Source organism: Anopheles ziemanni, chromosome 3, assembly GCF_943734765.1.
Source record: "Anopheles ziemanni chromosome 3, idAnoZiCoDA_A2_x.2, whole genome shotgun sequence".
NCBI classification, from domain to species: Eukaryota; Metazoa; Arthropoda; class Insecta; order Diptera; family Culicidae; genus Anopheles; species Anopheles ziemanni.
The window spans coordinates 63,783,069-63,804,004 of NC_080706.1; the positions used below are offsets into that span (position 1 = coordinate 63,783,069).

The 20,936-nt window shown below is 42.1% G+C and overlaps 2 protein-coding genes across 2 annotated transcripts in view; one reads left to right on the forward strand and one right to left on the reverse strand.

The window, feature by feature from the left end:
- The window catches only part of LOC131287624 (serine/threonine-protein kinase ULK2), a 34,584-nt gene that overhangs the window by 2,423 nt on the left and 11,225 nt on the right, over positions 1–20,936 (forward strand). Inside the window, exon 2 of the mRNA XM_058316688.1 lies at positions 1,116–1,289. Within this exon, the coding sequence (XP_058172671.1) occupies positions 1,116–1,289 (174 nt within the window). The remainder of the gene's footprint in view (positions 1–1,115; positions 1,290–20,936) is intronic.
- Positions 3,797–10,471, reverse strand: LOC131289311 (peroxidasin homolog). Its single transcript, XM_058318542.1, has 5 exons — positions 10,031–10,471; positions 5,847–6,085; positions 5,224–5,750; positions 4,910–5,138; positions 3,797–4,838 (listed from the first exon to the last, which is right to left on the reverse strand). The coding sequence occupies exons 1-5, from the start codon at positions 10,144–10,146 to the stop codon at positions 4,372–4,374; spliced, it is 1,578 nt and encodes a 525-aa protein (XP_058174525.1). The 5' UTR covers positions 10,147–10,471; the 3' UTR covers positions 3,797–4,371.

Below are 20,936 nucleotides of genomic sequence, written 5' to 3' on the forward strand. Positions count from 1 at the left end.
CAGAAAAGAGAAATTATTTTGCAGAAAGGTAGACTCGTGTTATATCGTACGTGGAGTTTCCTTTCAATCAAATCTTTTTATGATTTCCTTTTCGCCATTTGACAGATTATGAGAAATAATTTAACAAAGATAAAATTGTTTATTTTTATCAATGGATATCATATTTTGTTTTTTTTTTTATATTTACTTTGTTACAAACAAAATTCTAAATTACAAACAATATACAGCATAAGCATACACTTCAAACAATCAGTCCCAATATTGCACAACGTCTGCTAATTTTATTCGCATACGATGTTTCGGTCGATGTCGACCACTGATAATCTAATCCATTTGTCAACTAGTTTTCCGTTTTTATGACATGATCAGACTATCTTTACCATGTCCAGTAGACTCGTCCTACTCCTGCCATGTCGCGCTAAACTACAACACAAAGACAATCCTGACAAAGAACTGCAACTTCCCCTTCGTTAAATGAATCGCCCCCACAAGCCCACGAAGTTGCACCTTTGCTGGAAAGGGGTTTGAAACGTTTATTTTCCACGTTGGGTTGCTTATCAGTCTTATTGCGTTTCGGATTTTGAACCACCCTTCGATGTCAGGGCTAAAGACACAGTCATATCACGTTAAAATGTCGATGCATCGTAGTTTTCTGTAATGTAAAAACGTGTGCATGAGACTGTACATGTAAATAATTTCGGTTAGACTCGAAAGAAATATTTTATAGAATTGCATGATGTTGGATATTTATTGTCACCTCACATTTTTCAGCCCCTTTGCTGAAATGCTTGTTTTTAAACCAGTTTCAAAAGCAACCAACATAAATGGTTTCTATCATACGTTTTTTTTGCAGTGATTAAAGTGTCTCGATTACTCGTGCGCTATCCAACATCGACGATGTCGTTCCGCGTGCACACGTTTTGAATATCTTTAGTCCAGCATCACAGCAGATGAGTCACATTTTCGATCGCAGCTTCTGCTTATCATTTGCTGCAGATAACTTTCTTCTGTTGGTTTATTCTCTCGTCCGTACACGCTGTTTACTTTCTTATCCGAGTTTAATCAATCGCACTCACGTTGTTTTCATTTGCTCCCCTTTTTTCCTCACGTTTCAGCAACACTACCCGGTGGCAATCAAAAGTATCACGAAGAAAAGCCTGGCAAAATCACAGAGTCTGCTCGGGAAGGAGATTAAAATTCTGCAAGAGCTCAGCGCTCTCAAGCACAAAAATGTGGTAAAGTTGCTGGCCTGCACTGAGAAAGATCATAACGTGTTCCTAGTTATGGAGGTGAGTGTTTTATATGATATTTTGTCGTCCTTCGCAAAATGTTTCGCCATTAGAATTCGTTCAATATGCGGTCTTTATTGAAACCGGTGCATATAAAGAACCATGATAGTCTCTGCGTTGTAGCTTTAAAGTTGAATGTACTGTAAATCGATTTGAGAGATCAACTACGTTGTGATATATTAAGCTCAAAATACGATAATTATTTTTGTAAAACTATCAACACCAGTAAACCTATACTTAGTAAACCTATACTATTGCTTACTACACTCTTTACAACTGTGTTGTATTGGAACATAATAACGTAACATTTCGTAAGGTCGTAATAAGGGCTTAACATTAAGACATGATGTTAAGCATGTATATTACACCCTATGTGGATTTCATTGCTCTAAATTAAGATTCAACAGAGAAAACAAATTAAAGCTAATTATACCTAAAATTCTGTATAATTTCCCTAGATAGTTTAAGCTACCTCAATATGTTATTTATCGAATCTCGAACGAGTTGGATTCATAATCCTTACATTCTGCTTGAGGAGACAATAATTAAAACATCCTTATCGTGAGCAATATGCACCGTTGTATGTGAAGTAGAATGCACTGCTGGAAATGATAGACACAGATATCCAAATTTATTCAGTTCGACATTTTTCCATCTAAACTCTAGGTTGTACAAATTCTACATCCAAAATGCCCATTGGAGTAATTGTCGTTGTTTCATATCGAAATATATGATGTAAAATTCATTCCAGCAAAGCCAATTTTACACATTGAAGCACATTTAACAAATTTTCTTGACACAGTCAACCTTGTGTTGAAGTTTTAGATACTCGAAAAAGATCGAGTTTCGCTAAATAACTCCAATGAAATAATTAACAACTGAGTGCCCCCACAATTTACAACACCATTTGAGTCATTTTTGCCCACAGTTTTAAATTACGCCTGGTAAAATTGGTAGCCCCGGTGATGCAATATGCCGCCCCTCAACCGAAAGGCTTTTATTTTACGCAATCTATTCAAGAAAAACATTCAAAAAAATAATAAAACGGTATTAAACTGTAAAAGATTATTATTAGAATGAAGATTTTTAAGAACGTATTTTTTCTTCTTAGCGTTACGACATTGTTGGTCATGCCTGCCCATTAAGGGCTTACAAGACTTTTTCAGTCTTCTCGTATTCGATCCTGCCCGGTATTGGTTAGCGCTAATAGGCCGATTTTCTAACCGACGCTACCGGCTGTCGCGGACTCTCCTCGCACGTCGCACGTAAAGTTCAATTCATAAATGCATGCTGCTTTTGTTTCCAATATGTGTTTTTGACGTGTTTGGTTCATGTCGAGTAGTTTTGCGAATTTATAACTGTAACTGGTACAACTGGAATAGAATCGTTTCTTTGCATCTTGAAGAGCAAAGTCACACAAACCAAAAACGTTAATTAATATTCAAATTATGTAATTCAGACTTTCCTTGGCCACTTGGCGATGGTTTTCGGTCAAATTTGACCTCTATTTTTACTTACGTGCATAATAATTCCTTCCGTTGGTTAAATGGGATTCGAATGTTAACTTTTCAGAAGTGTGTCTCAGAGTGCCATAAAACATGGCATTTTGAAAGATGATATCAAAATATGAAATTATTGTCGTCAAAATGGAGAGACTTGTGTTTTGTTGAACCTTTTCTCCTTTTGAACATTGTTCAAAAAGGAATAATCTATTAAAACACACAGCTAATGTGCTACTATGGCGTTTGTTGAATTTGGATGTGTATTTGTAATGCATACATAGAAAATTTTCTCTGTTGCATTAGTGCATCGTTTACATGGTACTTTAAAGCAAGACAAAACATTAGGGCCATTCTCGTACAACATAAACGCAACCTTAACCACTTTAAAAACTAATCTTTACTATGAACACCACGATAAACGAAAATCTAATTCCACCTACCATTACAACAATGTTCAGTTTGCTACTGATTGTTTGTTGTGTTTTCTTCCTTGCTTAACAAAACAAATAAACCTAACGCGGTAAGCAAACGTCTAAGACAAACGGAAAATGTTACCAAAAATACATGAAGTGCTTGTTGGTGAAATTTTTTCAACGTTTTTTTTCTATACTTTGACGGGACGTAAAAAATAGGCAATCTAAATGTGTGGCTTATCTCTATTATTAAGAATGTTAATGCGTTTTTCATATATGCTTTGCTGCTCTTCTACTAGCCATTTCTACTTGACTACGATTACAAAATGCGCCCTTGCCACACACTATTTGGTTCGTTTACTCATTGTCTCTGTTGAGTATAAGGTATACACTATTTGAAGTATATTAGTCTCTCTCGTACGAAAGATACCTCATTTTTGCCATTGTGTTAATTTATCTGCTACCAGTTCCGTTTATGAATCAGCATTGAAACTAGGAGCTTTTACGCGCTCTCGCTAAATTTAAGAAATATCTTTCGTTACACTCGCCGACGAGCACATTGGTGCCGGGCAGTGGAGGGACATTATAACTTATTACTTTGCTTCGGTTCGATACAAACATACCTTTTTTTGTATTCAGCAATCCTGGGAGGAACTATCCGTTGTCAAAAAAGAGTATCCATTCGGAAAACTACAATGGCTTCGTTTGGACCACTTTCTAGTGTGGAAATATGTTGTGTTACTAAATATTTACAAAAGGTTTTTGACAAAATGCGAAATACCAGAAAGGAGGGGCAAATTGGTTTTCAAAATATTCTGCTCGTTCTGCGGCACAATATGTTCGTTTCCCCTTCCCTTTACATTGCCCTAACCTGGAGTGTTTAGGACGACATAGCTTACTCAAGACGATGTTACCTAATACTTTTTAAGTAATATCACATAGCATGATCGTGTTGTTTGCTGGGAGAAGAAAATATGATCAAGTGTGCTCTTAGGCATCCGTTTGCACAATTCTTTCCAGTTTACAGCGCATTTTCTGCACTGCTTTTTGGGACCTGTATCTGATCTTAAACGTCAACTAGCTACTCCTCACGGTCAACGTACGAGGAAAAAGCGATCATTTTTCCTCCCTTTTCGCTTCTAGCACGCTTTACCGTAGCGCGCGGTCTTAGACCTTGTTCAGCGGGACCTCCTCCGCTGGACGAACCTGATCGGTTGGCGCAGGCCGTCGCTTCGTGCCGCACAATTTCGCCTTGATGCCGGTCCGTCGGCAGATCACACCGACGATCAACGCCAGTACGGTTGCGCCGATGATGGCCATCAGAAGCTGCTTCATTGTTTCGGGCGATATCGACGACAGTAGTGACGCTGGCTGCCCGTCATCCCCGTTAGACTCTGTGGAAGACGTTTTGACCACTGCATGGTCGTCGTCCACCGGTGCGGCCCCGGTATGTGTGATCGACGCGGACGAAGGGAATGATCCTGACTGCGAGGAATTATTGCGCTGTGTTGGTACCGTGGTGGTCTGCAGCACCGAATCAGATGCTTGCAGTTTGGAAGTGGACGATTTGTACTCTTGTCGGATTTCGTTAATATTGTGCTGCGATTTCCTTGTCGGGCGTGGCGTTGTGGGCTCTAAAATAGGGAATAATTTGAAACGATCCGCTTCTCTAGTGCGTTAGAGCTAAACTAGCGTTTGCCTCTACCTTTGGTTGTGCTGATCGGTTCCGGAGTTTTCGGTACGTCCACTAAGATGCTCTCCTCGAACGAACTGTCTGAAGCGAGATAGAAGCAGCTGATGTTGTGCACTGTTAGGTCAATCACATCGATCCGTGGAACTTTATCACACAGTTCCCGGACCGTGCTTTCCGACAGCGTTGGTAGTCTCAATTTCATCAAATGATTTAGTGGTTCGAACACGTCAACACTCATATCCTGCAATGATGCGTGGAAATAAAAATGAGAATACATAAAGTGGTTCGTAGTTCGGAAAACGTTGTATCCTACTGCCGCATCCTACCTCATCGAACTGATTGCCGAAGAGATCGAGCAGGGCGAGTCCTCTCAGTTCACTGAACGTTTCGTCTGGCAGCTCGGTCAGATTGCAGCTGTCCAAGTACAGCTCTTCCAGCTCTGGTAACTCCAAAAACGGTCCACTGTCCGGTAGCACGATTGGATTGTTACTCAGGTGAAGCCGTCGCAGCGATTTGTCTACCTCACTAAAACTGTCACTATCCAGATGGGCCAGTTGATTGGAGGAGAGATCGAGTAACACCAATCGGTCCATCTTCAGTAACAACTCTTTATCGAACTGCTCGATCACGTTGCCAGTAAGCAGCAGCATCTGCAGGCCGGTACAGTTCTGAAACGCTTCCACATTCAGTTGCTTCAGGTTGTTATGACTCAGATCCAGTCGAAGCACGTTGCCGGGTAAGCCGGCCGGGATGTCGGTCAGCGAGCGGTGAGAACAGTTTAGAAACTTTGTCATCTCCGAACAGCTGCACTCATTCGGGCACGCATAGCCGTCTTCGTGTTCCATGGATTGGTCTGTGAAATAAAAATGAGGATTACCGTAAGTTTACTTCTTCGTCCCTTGAGAAACTGCACTCGGCAGCGATACATAATAGTGAATGATCCTTATACCTTCCATATCAACAAAACTTATTTCCGGAGGACTGCCAGTGGTGGTAGATGACGCCTTCGCCGTTCCAGTAGTCGTGGACGTCGATTTATCACTGTCAGCACCGTGTTTACCTCCACCATCGGATCCGAAGAATAAACCTCCGGTATCATCCTCTTCGTCATCGTACGTATCGTCGTAGTCGTCCCCATACATTTCATCCGCATCTTCTGCCGAATTCTTAGCATGTACCGTGCTAAAGCTGAAAAGAAATAGCATAAGAAAATGGTTGAGTACAGCTTAAGAAATCGCATCCGTGAACCCTAAAAGTTTTCTTTTCTACAAATGCAGATGATGTTGTCCAGTTGAACGATGATTTTTGTATTTACATAAAACTGCCTTTTTTATAACTCCACATTTTGTGCGTGCCTCAGAACAGCTATTCGGCAATTGATTCAAGTTTTTACTAAGAAATTCCTCATTGATAAATATTATGTCAAACGAAGTTGTGTGAAAGTTGATAAGGTTGAGGGACAACTCACAACTCACCGGAGAAAATTCCAATGTTATCGATTGACGCATTTCAATGGTCGATTGTACTTTGGCTTAGAAGATAACAACCAGAAACAACTCAACGCTCAAGTATTTATGTGAAACCTATATCATAGACTTGATACATTAGTGCGCGTTTTGCGTGGTCAACGTGTTTCGGTTGGGATAAAAACTAGACCGACAAGCTCCACATTCACAGCCAATATTGTCACATAAAACCAAACGGTACACGTACAAACATTGCAAACAATTCTAATTCAATTAAACCTTGAGTGACGGCTGTAGAACCTACGACAAGCAGAGCGCACTACAGAGCTAAACTTGTGCTAGCAAAGATGAGGCCTGTCCTTTGCCGCGAAGTCTTGCCTCCTGGCCTCCTTTATGTTGGTTCTGGCTGGCTGGTGACGGCGGGTCAGCACTCAATTTTCGTTCCTATCGCTTGACGGACGTGTCTCCATATGTATGTATGTATATAAAATGGCTGCACCTTTCGACGTAAGATTTCACCACAAGATTGGGGGGAATAACCCTATACTTGTGGCACTGTAACACGCACAGGGTGTCACCGAAGGAAAGGAGTGCCTTCTTCGTTCGTTCGGTGAACACCGTGTAGGTCGCCTTCGGCGCTATCAGTGCTTCCGAAAACACGCATTAGAATAATTTAATTAAATCAGGCGGCGGTCTCTTCTATTCTTTGCCAGTGTGCGGTCGGACTTTGTGTCCATAAACGCGCGCGGGAACTGATGCACAGCAACAGCAGACCTAATGCAAACGAAGACAAACGCTTTGGGCAAGCGCAGGGTTTGGTTTAATTCGACGTTGAATGTATAACACCTCCGCTGGGTTCGTTACGATAGGGGTCAAGGGTACTTCGGTTTGGATCGATACGAAATTGCCGGCTTGGTTCCATCATGTAAGACCCCTTGTAGGTCACCCTGGAAAGTTAGCTCAGTCCGCATGAAGTCACAATTCGTCTTGTGTTCGCTGCTCGGAGAGAGTGCTTGATTTTTCACTCTTTAATCCTGAAGCTTGCTATCGTATTGTTCCGTTTACGTATGATCAATCCCGCTAGGGATAGCAATGTTGGTACCAGGGAGTGGCTGTGGAATCGGTTCACGATTTTCTTTCTCCTACATGTATCATCAATGTCAACATTTGGCCATATGTCAACAACAGTTCGAGTTGTCCAAAGATTGTTAGGTCAACGCAGCACGAAATAGTTGCCTACAATGTCGTCATCATCAGCCGTTTGTCAGCTGAAGTTCACAGTCTATCCGCCATGTAAGCGTACATATTGACAGATTTGGTCAGTGGCGAAGTTTCATAATCGTGTATCATCGAAGCTCCATGGGGCTAAGAAGTTTAAATCGAAGCTAAGTAATCGTCAAAAATGTAGAAGAAGGATCTTTAGGACGGGCGACGGAATTCATAATGAACTGCAAAATGTGATGATGTAAATATACAAAAAACGGGGTTACTTTTCGTTTATCTCCCTGATAACACTCTTTCGCGTCTGTGTTTGTCCATCGTTTCTTGTTTTGTAATCGCTACAGAAACAAAAGTAACATTAATCCTGTCTTCAAGTACAAGGGTTTCCCTTTTTTTGCCCTATTTACCGTCCCTGGCAGTCAAACAACTGTAAACCGGCGTTCCTGTCACGTGCGCCGGTGTAAAGTGAAATGGCACAGGTTCATAGCTGTGGTTTTTTTATAGCGTTCTCCATCCGTCTAACCACTCGAATCACAAACAGTTGCCGCAGGGATAAGGGTGGCAACCGGGAAGTTACCAACCCGTCTCGCAAAAGTCTAACGTTTTTTCGTCTTGTGGTTGTCAGTTTTATTTCTTCTTCTTGCGCTCATTCATATGTAGTAAGATAGTTTATTGCCTCTCCTCGTTTGGTTTGCTTGAAGCTCCCTCCCCTGCCACTCGCTTCGGAAACTATCTCCCCGGTGAGGCACTGCGGCAGAAAGTCATCCAATGTTGGACTCTTGTGTTTGTTTGATCGGCCCTGCTTAGCCAACGGTCCACCCTGCCATTTGGAGGGCCGGGGATTACGCATTTATGGCGGAGAAAAATTGCTGCAAAAACCGGCTTTTTCCAACGGTAACCCCGACGTAATGAAAGTTGCCTCGATGTTTGCCTTTCCTATTAGCTCCCAAGTCTGTGGAACTATGTGAGTCACTGGAACACGGAGCAATCCGGCGACAATTAACGCGAAGTAAAATCGAAATTCCTTAAGACATTCATGGGACGCTTTTGAGTAAGTTTGACTATGTTAACATCATATCGTGCTAGGACCATGATTTTTTGCACTATAAAATCTGCATCTGCATTCGTTGTCAGTTCGAATACACTTTTCAACCATCTTCTTGAATGTTCACTGGCATGATGCTAATTAATCACAGACACATGAACCTGCTACAGACGGTTACAGCTGCTGTCGGTTTTTCGGTTTCGTTTTGCTGCTTGCTCGACGCTTCTACCCGAAAACCGTTTTCGTCCAGTAGTGCGCCTAATTATGGGAGCACGGGAGGATTTACCGTATAAATAGCCCCCCGGACATGGACGTGTCCCGGCATCCGTGCTATACCCCGCCACGTTTGGTTAGAGTTTAATGAACCTCAACTATCATCCCCCGTCTAGCGTTTATCCAAACTCAACTCGACCCTCAAAGTGGGCCTGACGATCATAGGGAAGGAGCACACGATTCAAGGTTTTTTGTTTTTGATCCACTTCAATTCTCCCAAAATGCCTTGCGGTTGGTGTACTAAAGTGTTTCAAGAGGTTCAATCTTTGAACCTTAGCGCTCGGCTTGGGGGATTGGTATCGAAAAAAAGGAAAGAAACAAGAATCCACTCCAATGATCCACTCTTTCTTTACTGGCTTAGTTCAAAAGCTTACGGACAGACTTATCACATGTGACCGATAGCCACGCGTTAGGGATTATGGTCGATGGGGTGCCAGGTTTTTGTGTTGCTTAATAGCATCAATGATTTGATACGTTCTTTTTTGGCTACAACAGCATTATAACTTAGTTGTGGTAGTTATTGGGACGCGTGCGTAAACAGTACGTTTTGCGATTCAATGTTCTCACTATGAAACTAATTACTACAATCTTTCATATGTCCTTAGTAATTGTCACATAATATCATAAGAGAATTTCTTGGCACATGTTGTTGAACATACTATACTAGTATTACTTTTTTTTTGCTTAAATGAAGCGTCTTTGGTCATCAGTTATTTCCCTATGGTTGGTTTTTTTCCAAACCCTCATGTGATCTCTGATTTTAACTGATCTAACCATTCAAAATACGTTTTAAGTTCAGTGAAAATGCTCTGTACCTATATCTGAAGAGAGACTTCAATAAGTTCCTCGCACTTAAAGCGATAATGCGGTCGAAAAGTTTATGGAAATCATGGAATCACCATGATTATGGCGTGTCGACATTATTGCTCTGCACACTTTATAACGTGCGAGTGAATAATTTTTTCTTTTTTTCGCTAATGGCGGTGGTCCAGTGGTCGGCGATAGATTACGTCCCGATTTCCTGTCCCCGTTTTGCTCATGGCTTGCACCTTGCGAGCACGACCTACTAGCACCTACCATGCGGATGTGCAATCCTTACCCATTCGACCAGGGTTAATAGTTTCTTACCTCGATGTCCAAAGAAAGACTATCGCCAACAGCACCATCGGGACCATGTAGTCCCTCGGCAATCTACGCTTCATCCTATGGTTCGGGTTGGGGTGAGATTTCTTTCTTTCGTCCATTGCCTCTGTTTCTGCTGCTGCTGCTGCTGCTCAACACACTATCGTAAGACTTTATAGTCAAAACACAACAGCCTGAAGAAAGATTCTTCCGGCGTTCGCCTTATCGTGAACGGGTCACGGAGAACTTCTTCAGTTCACCGATAATTATAACCACTAGGAGCAAAGGCTTGGTAGGTGTGTAGGGATTCACTTTCTTAGCGTTTAACACATAATACGGTCACAACGTCATAATACACCGACGTTTGGAGATTATTCGTTTTCCTAATCTCTGTTCGTTTATTTTTACACCACTACACCACCAACCGCTCTGAGCGAGCTGTCGTCACTGTTTACGCCTTTTCTGGAACATGAAAAGAAAATCGTTTTAGAGGGAAATTCCGAAGATAGGCACAGGAAGTTGTAGGCAGGACTTTGTGGTGTTCGCGTTTATTCGCAAGGGTGAAGGATTCCTCCCCAAGTGAACGGATATGTTCGCCAAATGTCAACATGGACTCGGGAAATTCCTCACAATAGATTTTGTTTGACTAGCGTGACTCGCAGCAGAATGTCAACAGCCCAAAACTGATGGCGGCGTCGAGATGTTGCCTCGTGCACAGTCACCGTGCAAGTGACGGTCGTCGGTAAAGTGCTTCAGTGCCCCCGGTGAATTGCCGAAGTCACCGTCGCCATCGTCGGTAGTTGCAGTCGTCGTTGTAGAGGCCTGCAGCGCACCCCCTTGCTGTTGCTTGTGTCTGTTCGATCGAGGGCGGCGCAAATGACCGGCACGGTAACCGGCTCTCCCGGATATCGTAGTACAGCGAGGTTGGTTGTGGAGGACCGTAGAACCACAGTCGGACGGGGACCGTAAACCGTGTGCCTAACACCCAGCACGCGAAGTGAGGAAAATCGTCTCGTGTCCATAGCGAAAAGGCAAAGCCGGCGTTCTGGAGGAGTTTTCCACTGCTTTGCGCACGCAGCCGGGTATGCCATGGCCACCTACCCTATTCAAGCAAATGCCGTAAAGTGTCGAGAACGAGCCGCCTCGGGTTTGAAGTGGTTCTATGTTTCGTTTACTTGTTTTTTTTATGCTCACGAAAGCTGAACCCGATTTATTATTCCCTCGGTCCACGGGACGGAAACGTTTGGAAATTATGTTGTACATTGGAAAACTGGTGAAAGTGTGCCCGATAGGAGCTGCGGGAAATGGTGAAGGAATGGACAGAATGGGTACCTGCTGGTTGCTCCATGAAAGCGAATATTTTTATAATCATAAACCCTTTCATGTCGGTCTGCCAATGGTCCGAGTTTTGTTTCTATTTTAAACATGTTTATGTTTTTTTCATGATTAATTTAGTTACATTTTTGAAATTCAAGAACTTTTATTTTGATTTTCCTTATCTTTGCTGAAGTCTTTAGTTGGGAAGAAATAGAAAATTATCTTCTTTTCCAGCCATTGTGCAAAACCTCTAAGGTACATGATTGTTTCTGAGAGGATAAGGAAATAGAGAGGGTAATGTTGACCTTTTAATTGTTGCAGACGCTTGGCCATGGCTATTTGTTTATGTCGTGTTTCATTGTAGAACTTTTTCACTCTTTTCCCTCCAGCGGCCGTTTGGCATTCTCACTATCGTCCACTACAACTGTCAACAATTCGTCGACAAAATTTCATCAGCTTGTTGAGAAGCATTTTTTTGTCAGTTTTGGCAGTATCACCCTTTAAGAGATAGTTTCTTTTCTGTGAATTTTCGTAGCTAAAAGTCATGCCTGATGGCCAAACATGCCTCGCTGGTTTTCGGCGGGTGGAATTTCAACGTGGAGTAAAATAAGTTCCGAAAAAAGATGGGAATCAAAAACAGCCAGTGCCACTTTTGGGGACACACTATATAGCAAAGTCACGGCAGTTTTCCTGTCGCCAGAGCTTGTCGCTTTTTTCGGAATGGGTAATTTAATTACTCCCCAAACGACGACACAACGTCCGTGGAATAATGCTGTCTAACTGGCTCGTCGCTCTTTCTCCTTGCGAAGCGACACCGCGGTTGCACGAAATTTGGAATTTCCGTTTTTGTTCTTCATTAGCCTTTTTTTTCAGCCTTAAACCAAGCTAGCCGCATAAGCGGGTGTTTTAGTCTCCATCGTCCCCAAAACCAACAACAGGCGAGTAAATGAAAAACATCTGTTGTAGGTTGCATTCGAGGTTTGTGGGAAAAATCGTACGCTAAATGTTTCAAACTTTTGGTGCCCATGGTGGTGCGATGAATTTCCAAAGTACAACGCCAAAGCATCAGAAAACGAGGCACTTAGAATTGAAGTAGCCATATTTAATTGAACTCATTGATCAGATTCGATTGCTCTATTGGTTAGCTAGTCGTAACGTCACACCGCAAAGGCGATCACCCCACGCTGTCTGTTCATGTACCTCCCGGCGGTTGTTCAAGCGAGCCTAAATTGAGTGGTTTTAATTGAGGATTTCTCGTCCGTTAGCGACCGAGGTTAGTTTATTGCAGCGATCGAACGGATGCATCTGCTGCTCTGGGTACGCATTCGCATCTGCAAGATTTTAATTGAATTGTCCCCTTAAGTAAATTATCGGATTGATGTCTCAGTACTTGGGGATGGTTGAACTGGAAGCCCACAAACCCCGGGGTTCATGGGATGGTTGAAGGTTATTAGCCAAAGGACAAAATGGTGGTAGTTCTCAGAATGGAGTATGATCGACAAAACGATCTTTTCCCTTTTCCTAACCGCCATTTTGCAAAATGGGCTAGCAACGCAACACATCTTCTCAGCTTCGTTTCGTTAATGATTTGTTCTAAAGTGAATAAATCTTCTACCAGTAGCAGTAGTGTTTTCTTTCTGTTTCTGTTACGTGAGAGCCTCACTGAGGTCATCGTGTCTGTGCCAGTTCCCAATCAAACGAAACCACTGTAGCTGTGGGTTGGAAATTGAACTCTCCCCGTTGCGGTTTAACCCCATTGCCGTCTGGTTGGGCTGGTGCAACTGCAGTTGCATTAGAATTCTGTTATTCGAATTTGACTCGACATACATTAGCAGCGTGTATGGATGCACCACATGTACCGTTCGCGTTTAATATGCGTTTGCTGCGATTTGAACTCAAAACATCAACCCCGAAAAACGTATACACACGTGTGCAAACCTCAATGGTTAGTTCGAACATAAACGCGAAAACAAAAGCAGGAAGAAAATTGAATGAAATCAAATGGGGTTGGAAAATGGTGCCGGCTTTAACTGCGGAAAACTGGTACCGGCCGGCCACTCCTTTTCGCATGCAACCTGCTTTCTTGTGATGGTAAAAAAAAGGAAAAAGAAAATAAAATCATTCAAACACGCAGAAGAGCGCCGATTCGATTGATGCCTTGTGTCATTCATTTGTTGGCGCGCTTGTTTCGGTTCCATAAAAATAGTATGATGTTTCCGTTTCCCTTTTTTTGTGAAACTGATTCTTTTCTCCATGACGCACCTTTTCTTCAAAATTTCCACCATTCATACTATGTGGAGCATGAAGTGGATTTAATGTGGCCATCGGATTGAGTTGCGTGAATTAAATAAAAGTAAATGGCCTTTGTCCTCCTGGCCTGGGTTGCTGTGCGTCCTGAGTGTGCTTAGAATAATCGATTTTAGGGTATGGTAACGGTGGATGATAGAAACAACCAAAATTTGTGCTAACATTCAGAAGCATCCATATTCGAAGAGACACATGACTATTCAAACATGAAAGAAGAGAAAGAAAATGAAAGTAAGAGTATAATTTTCGTACCGTTTTCTACCTATTTTCCTACCGAACAACGGCTCTTTGTTAGTTCTCGCATGTCCGTGCAAAGGGCATATGCCTTTTCGCTAAACAAATTGAACCTTGGCACCATTTGCACACCGCCTAGAAGTTCATTTGCAAGTCAGCAAGCATCCATCGTCCATAATTCTGAGCGTGGAAATGTGCGCCACAGGGAATTGGCTTTTGATTGCCAGACATTGAGGGAATGTGCGAATTTCACACTTGCTCGACGAGTCCCATCGTGGGCTTTTTGCGTCGATAATGTGTAACGTATACGCTTCATGTGCTAGAAAATATCGTCCCGGAACACCATTCCCCCAAAGGGACGATGATGTACGATCACGCTAACGCACTTGACAGGCTTTTGTTTTTAATCGTCGCCTTCTGACGTAGCGCCTCTGACTGACTGACGTATCTGCGTTTATTTGCCCACACACATGTGATGGAAAGCCAAAGTTCACTTTGATGCGTTGCATGGCACACAAAGCCTACAGAAAGGTGTGTGCGGCCGGTGATTATTATTTCCATTAAAGGCCATAGTACCTGTTTTTTATGCAACAACCAGTTGGGGGAATCTGTTCAGATACCCTGAAACCATGCGCCCTCGAGGAAATCTTATCATCGAGGTTTGAGGAATGAAAGAAAAAACCAGATAAGCATACAGCGATTGTGAAATTACGATGAAAAATACATATCGGCGTTGCAATAATTGCTCCATCGTCTCCATGCTCGCATGTTCGCACTCTCGCCTCCATGTTGGCTGACGTTTCCCGTTAATTTCGCTTTCTAATAGCCCGATCCTATGTCTGTTTGCCGGAGCGAACGAGAATAGAAACTTTGCTGCCACAGCATAGATGCCATTTTATGGTTTGGGTGCATCGGATGTTATTCCAGAACGCATGTGTTACGTCGGCCACGTGAATCAGCCTATCCTTGAACTCTTGCACACACCACCAATACGATGCTACCTGCCCTTCCTGCGTGACGTTCAGGTCGGCGTGCCATTAGTCATTGTTTTGGCGCACGCACGCTTTGAAAAGCTATCCCGCTAACGCATCTTGTTGCTTTTCTGCGGCAATCTGTTTTGGCCGCATTTTGATTAAAACCCCGTCACGGCGAAGGGTCGATCGATCTTAATTTTTACTATTTCACACGCAATCGAACCCAAGCTGCGTTTCCTTGGCACTGCTTTTGGCCGACATGTCAATCAACTTCAAATTGTCGGTGGCTTTAGTACAATCCCTTCGAAATGGTCGACGTTCATCAACATCCGGTAGGAATCCACTTGATTACTCAAGTCCACAGACGAGGAAAGCACAAACGCACCAGAATAAAGTTGTTTATGTTTTCCTAATTTCACCGCGGCTAGTTTTCAGCTAGACGTAAGCTATTTCTTTTCACAAACGAGCACGGCAATTTTCCATCCGGTGCCCCGCCATCCACACAAATCTTCCTACGAAACTCACATTACGACTCGATCACGTTCAGATTACAACTGCCTGTCTGTGCTGCGGGATACATACACGTACGCCCAAGTAGAATCCGCGGTGGCGGGTGGTTTCATCACTCATACCAAGAAAGGTGATCTCCTGTATGGGCTGCGCAGACGAGAGACCGAACTGAACCAACTCGAAGTATGCGCACACGGACACGATCCGAACAGGTTTCCGAAGATTTCCACGAGACTCGGAACAATTCTGTTTGGATTTTGGTTCCGCCTTAGATCCTTTTGTGTATCTTAGTTTGTACTTGGTTCACTATAGCCGTCAGTTATATTCAGTTTCACAAATATGTTTGCATGTATCACGAAAAATATCGAAGCTTGCGAAAAAAATAATAAATTACAACGTTAAGAAAACAGTCAGTTGTTTATAGGTTTTATGTTTGTAATTAGATGAATAGTTAGTCACCGATTCCATAACAATAGTTGCATCAAGGAATCACTAAAACTTAACACGTTTGAAAACCAATAGTCTTTCAAATTAACATGTTGCAAATTGAAGTCATACTTTGGTTTCCACAAGGTGCTTGAAACGACCGTGTGCACAAACTTCGTACTAGGCCAGTTTCGACCTTAGCGATAGGGAAAAACACGGTAAAATAACCAGCACTACCACATTGAATAAATGTTGCTCGCTCAGAAAACGAGTTTGTATGTTTGTATTCACTTAATTTTTACTTTCAGTGTGTTTGTTGCATAACCGGCTCGAACAGCATTTATGGCGATTGTTTTGCTGTTCATAAGTTTTGTTTATTAACCAACCCTTAAGGATCAACCTTGACACAATTACCAGATCGCCGTAGGATTGAAATTGGTATATCCTTTTTACTTTATCTGGTTTCTGTTGATTTGTTTATTCGTTTTTAAATGCGATTGGCGGAATGTTTCTTAACGAATGTAATGTTTATGTTGTAAGTCTCGTTTTTAAATGAATCTTCAAAAACAATTTCATTTTTTTCACAGCGAGCGGTAATGGATTTAGCTTCTTAACCACACCGATTTCTTGCGTACTCTAATGAACCGCTTATGCAGCTCAATTAATCTTAGTGTTTTTTTTTGTAGGTTAAATAGCTCGCATCTCATCATGGCAGCTGATTTTATTGCTTAACGCTTTGCCTTCTCAACACAATGGCGTGAAAAAGAAAACTTTCTCAAATGTGGAAAAAAGCGTTCCTTTATTCATGGAACCCCTCGCTTTAATTTCTATTGAATTCTAATCGTAACACAATTTATTATAGCTCCCTTCGGCGACCCTTTTTTATGCTACATCAATTAACTGTTACCACAACCAAATTATCGATGCGATAGTCCAATTGAGAAGTTCCGACGCCTACCAAAGCGACCCTACTGTGTTGTGTTCAGCATTGGAGTGTCCTGCAGGAGCATTGAGTAAAAACCTTTGTGCTGTGCACCCCGTTGTTATTTTGGGTGTTTCGCTTCAGCATAACGAATTTTTGCATAATGTCGATCTTGTGACATAAATAGTTGACAAAGACAAATTGTTACCGGGCTTAAGTATGATACTGGCCGAAACCAAAATATATGTTCAATAATATGATATCTTGCTGATTAAGTTATATTACCTATATCTTTGTTTGTTAGTAAAATAAGTATTTGTACCTGTTATATAAAGGTGAATCTCATCATGAATCTTTTGGGATTCGAATCTTTGCACCTTATGAAACCTTAATGATTGTTCATGAGTCTTCGTGATTTTTTTTTCGTAAATTTTCTTTCGTCATCGTGAATCATACGACCAGAAATAAGGGTTTATACTTTATTATTTTGTCTTTCTCATTAAAAGATTAATGAACCTCTAAAACGATGCAAAGAATCATTCAGATTCATGATTCTGAGCGGAATTACACAATTCTAATTGTTACCGAATTGGTTTTGTATCGTTTTATTTAAGCCCTTCATAAAAATGCTGAGAAAATTTCTAGGGCCTGCTAAAATTTCCGATGCCAGGAGACAGTTCTTATGCATTTCCCCTGTCCTTTTTTTAGTGTGGGTAGAAAAATGGGCCAGAACGGCACGGAATGAAAATATCAGTTATTTTTAAATCCACTTCCGATGTTACCTGAAATTTGGCGAGTTGGCAGGAAGAGATTGGAAGCTAAGGGAACGGGTGTGTCGCTGCTGCATAAAAGATTGCCATCAGTGTCGGATACTAAATCCAACCGTAAACCGAGACCTTCCCCTCACGCGGAATCGCCTATCGATGAGGTAAAATCAATTTGCACAGGAAGTCGTGCTATCTCATTCGGGCTAACTCTGAACTACAGTTCTTTACCAATCCGTCCAAACGCTAAACAGAGAAACGATGTACCGTTGTTCGGCTGGTTCGTGCAGCCGGAGTGGGGTGTTTTTATTCAGTTATTTTCAGTGTCCCGGTACACCAAACACCGCTCCTCCTGTGGTGTCCTTTGCATAACCAGCAGTAAGTTTATGGAAAACTATGCTCAACCGAAACCGTACGGTGTGAGGGTGTTTTTGGCCAGGCAGTCTTTTTGCATAGTTTTTGGTATTTTAGGTGGTTGCGGTTCGGTGTCTTTATATTCGTTCCTGCCTTTACCATCGGTTGCAGCCAATTAAACCCTCCGGGAGGTTTATATTTCATTGAGTTATTTTATTTAAAAATAATATTTGGCGCCCATATTTATGACGATGCAACAAGGAAACTCGCCAAATAAATCCTGCAGTGTGATAAAAAAAAATGTTTGATTTTTTTTTCTTTGTTTTTAGGAAAAGAAAAGTCTCTTGGCTATGAGGGTTATCAAAGGTAGTAGAAGAAAAAAAAAGATATTTATTTATCCATTTTAGGTATACATGTTCCTAGCAGACAGCCCCCGAAGGGGGCGTCTGGTATGTTTTTCGTGTTGAATTATTGGCATCTTTCGATTCACGATTTATAGACACCAGCGAAACCTCACACAAACTTGAAACTATGCTCAAGAACTATCACTTTCCGGTGCTGTATAGTTTCCCTCCGGATACGGTTGTTTGTGTCTGGTTGCACGAAATGCGATTGTTCTGTTCCGTGACGCACAGAGTGCTCAAACCTCGGCAACATAATTCCCGAATGCGGGTGGGTCTATACATCCATCCCGTCCCTATCCGGGCATACGATTTCATCATTGGCGTTGGTTGGCCTGGCAGACTGCTGCAAAATAGGGACAACACACGGTTCCCCTTCTAGAATGAGGGTAATCCCCTGGGTTGAGCAAAGAGTTGCAAGGCAAGAGACATATAAAAAATTTGACACCAAAGTAAGGGGAGGGTAACTCTGCCTCCTCCACGGCTTGGTGATGTTAGAGTTCGGGAATCGATTGTTTAACAAAATCCTATAGGAGTTCGAAAGATTGTCCCCGATCCTCGTGTGCGACAACAAATGGTATATGTCGTTATGTGCTAATGAGTTCGAGTGATCGTTTCAATTAAGTTTAATGTGGTGCCTGCGGAAAGCCAATCCGACCATGAACTTGACGCGGTGGTTCCATGAAGGGCTGCACAAGGGTCACGAAGTCCACCAACATTGCGCAAATTTCAGTTTTCAAATTGCTCTCAATGCTTTAAATTCAAAAAGTCACTGGTGGTAATTGCTACATCACTATTTTCAAAAGAGCTGCATGTTTAGAGAGATTTGCTTTTTTGCTAATTAAACTCAATTCAAACAGACCCGCAGCGGGTGTTGGTTTTTTTAAAACAAAAGGTTTTTTAAGTCAAAAGGCTTTTTCAGACAAAAGTCACATGGGTTGATGCATTGAAGAAAGAGCGGAAATGTGTCCCTTTTTTACAGTGTAAATGAAATGGGAAGTGAAATGAAGTGAAACGAGTTAAAATAAATATATATGTCAGGTCGTATACATGATAGGGTTGATGCCAAGTCATGTGTCATTCTTTGGCGATCAAAAGATCCAGTATGTTTCTGGGGGAGAAAATACAAAATTCATTATTAAAGAAACCATTCCTTCATCCAGAAAACCACCCTTTTATATTCCATTACTTCAACACTCTCTTCAACATTATGCTTAACAAACAGAACAACGGATGCCAAAAATATTCGTATTTGTAATATGTTATTTGAATAAAATGTGTGAAGGTGATATATACAATTCACCATAAGACATACATTTTACTATTAACAAATAGGAAATATCATTTGTCGCAGTTCATGTGAAAGAAATCATGCTATCTTTTAAAATCGTAACTTTGTAAGATTAAACTCCTTTTAAATTCAACTAAACACAAGCGAGACAAGAGTATTTTACCACACCGATGTATATTTTTTCACTTTTTCGTACATGCTTTAACTCACAATCATTTGCCGCCGTTCAGTTAAAAACTGTTTTTAAACCTCCGCCAGCATATGTTGATAAATTCACATTCAATTAGGATACCAAAATCGCTCGTGACACTCGTCACGTTAAAATTGATGGTAAAAATAAATACCATCGATTCAAAGCAAATGATTCATATCGGCACCACTCACCACCACACGGCAGGGGACCATTTTACCAACTCCGGCAAAGGATTCATGCCATATTTAACAGTGGATGACACCGAATGGTGGCAAAAAGTCATAATTGGCGCTGATATGTGAAGGCAGTGAACGACGGTGGCAATCTTTTTCAATATTTATCATTGGCACCATCATTTTCCGAGGGAAACGAGTCGACCGAGCTAGGGATCATCGAAGGCTGACTGTATGCTCCGTCCATGATTTGAACTCATCCCTTACCGAAATCCGATGGCCAATTGCTTTGCCACCGATGGTGTGACATACCCTTTATATATATACGTGTGTGTGTGTAACTATTAGCTGGGCTAGTATTGCTTATGCTGAGAACCCGGTCCCGTCCCTCCGATTCCTCAACCTAACGGCGGGTCGTTATGATTTTTGGCCGGCCTGTGACCAAAGGTTGTTCATGAATTTTTCAATCGATAGTCTCAGACATGCTGCACATCCTGATGCGGAGGCTAAAGAGTCAAAGCTAGCAACCGTGTTCCGACGAAATCCACACGAATGTGAAACAGGCATCGCGAGTACTAGGAGCGTGGAACTCGCGGTAGTTCTGTGCTGGCTGTGCCGAAACCCTGACAGATGTTTGTTTAATTAGACCATGCCGAAGCAATGGACGGAGCGTGATGGTAAATTTTACCGACACCAGAGACATGTACTGGAAGGAGTTGTGCCATGGTACCACGGAGGGCAGCGTTAAAATCAATCCCGGTACTCTTTTGTGTCACACTTCGACGTGAGGTTAGACGCCTACCGGAAGTTGAACTGATGTTCAACATCACAACCGTAAGACCATGTCGTGCTAAGGAGAACGGTTGGTTAGGTTCGGTCCTTTCAAGAGGTACCCTTTGTTTCATGGGACCCCGTTGGCAGCGAGCTACCCAGGAACTTGGCAAATCCGTACAGATCCCTCCAACGTGTGAAATCAATTGTGTTAAGGAAACGAAGGCAAATAGCCATTTGTTGTGATGCTGGAGAAACGAAAAGATGAGGAGGGT

Bases quoted from the DNA above. Each gene is read 5' to 3' on its own strand.
- LOC131289311 (XM_058318542.1), bottom strand. From the start codon at position 10,146: ATGGACGAAAGAAAGAAATCTCACCCCAACCCGAACCATAGGATGAAG. The intron at 6,086-10,030 runs GTAAGAAACTAT...ATTTCTTTTCAG, and splicing joins GTCTTTCTTTGGACATCGAG to CTTTAGCACGGTACATGCTA. The intron at 4,839-4,909 runs GTAGAGGCAAAC...TCCCTATTTTAG, and splicing joins ACCGATCAGCACAACCAAAG to AGCCCACAACGCCACGCCCG.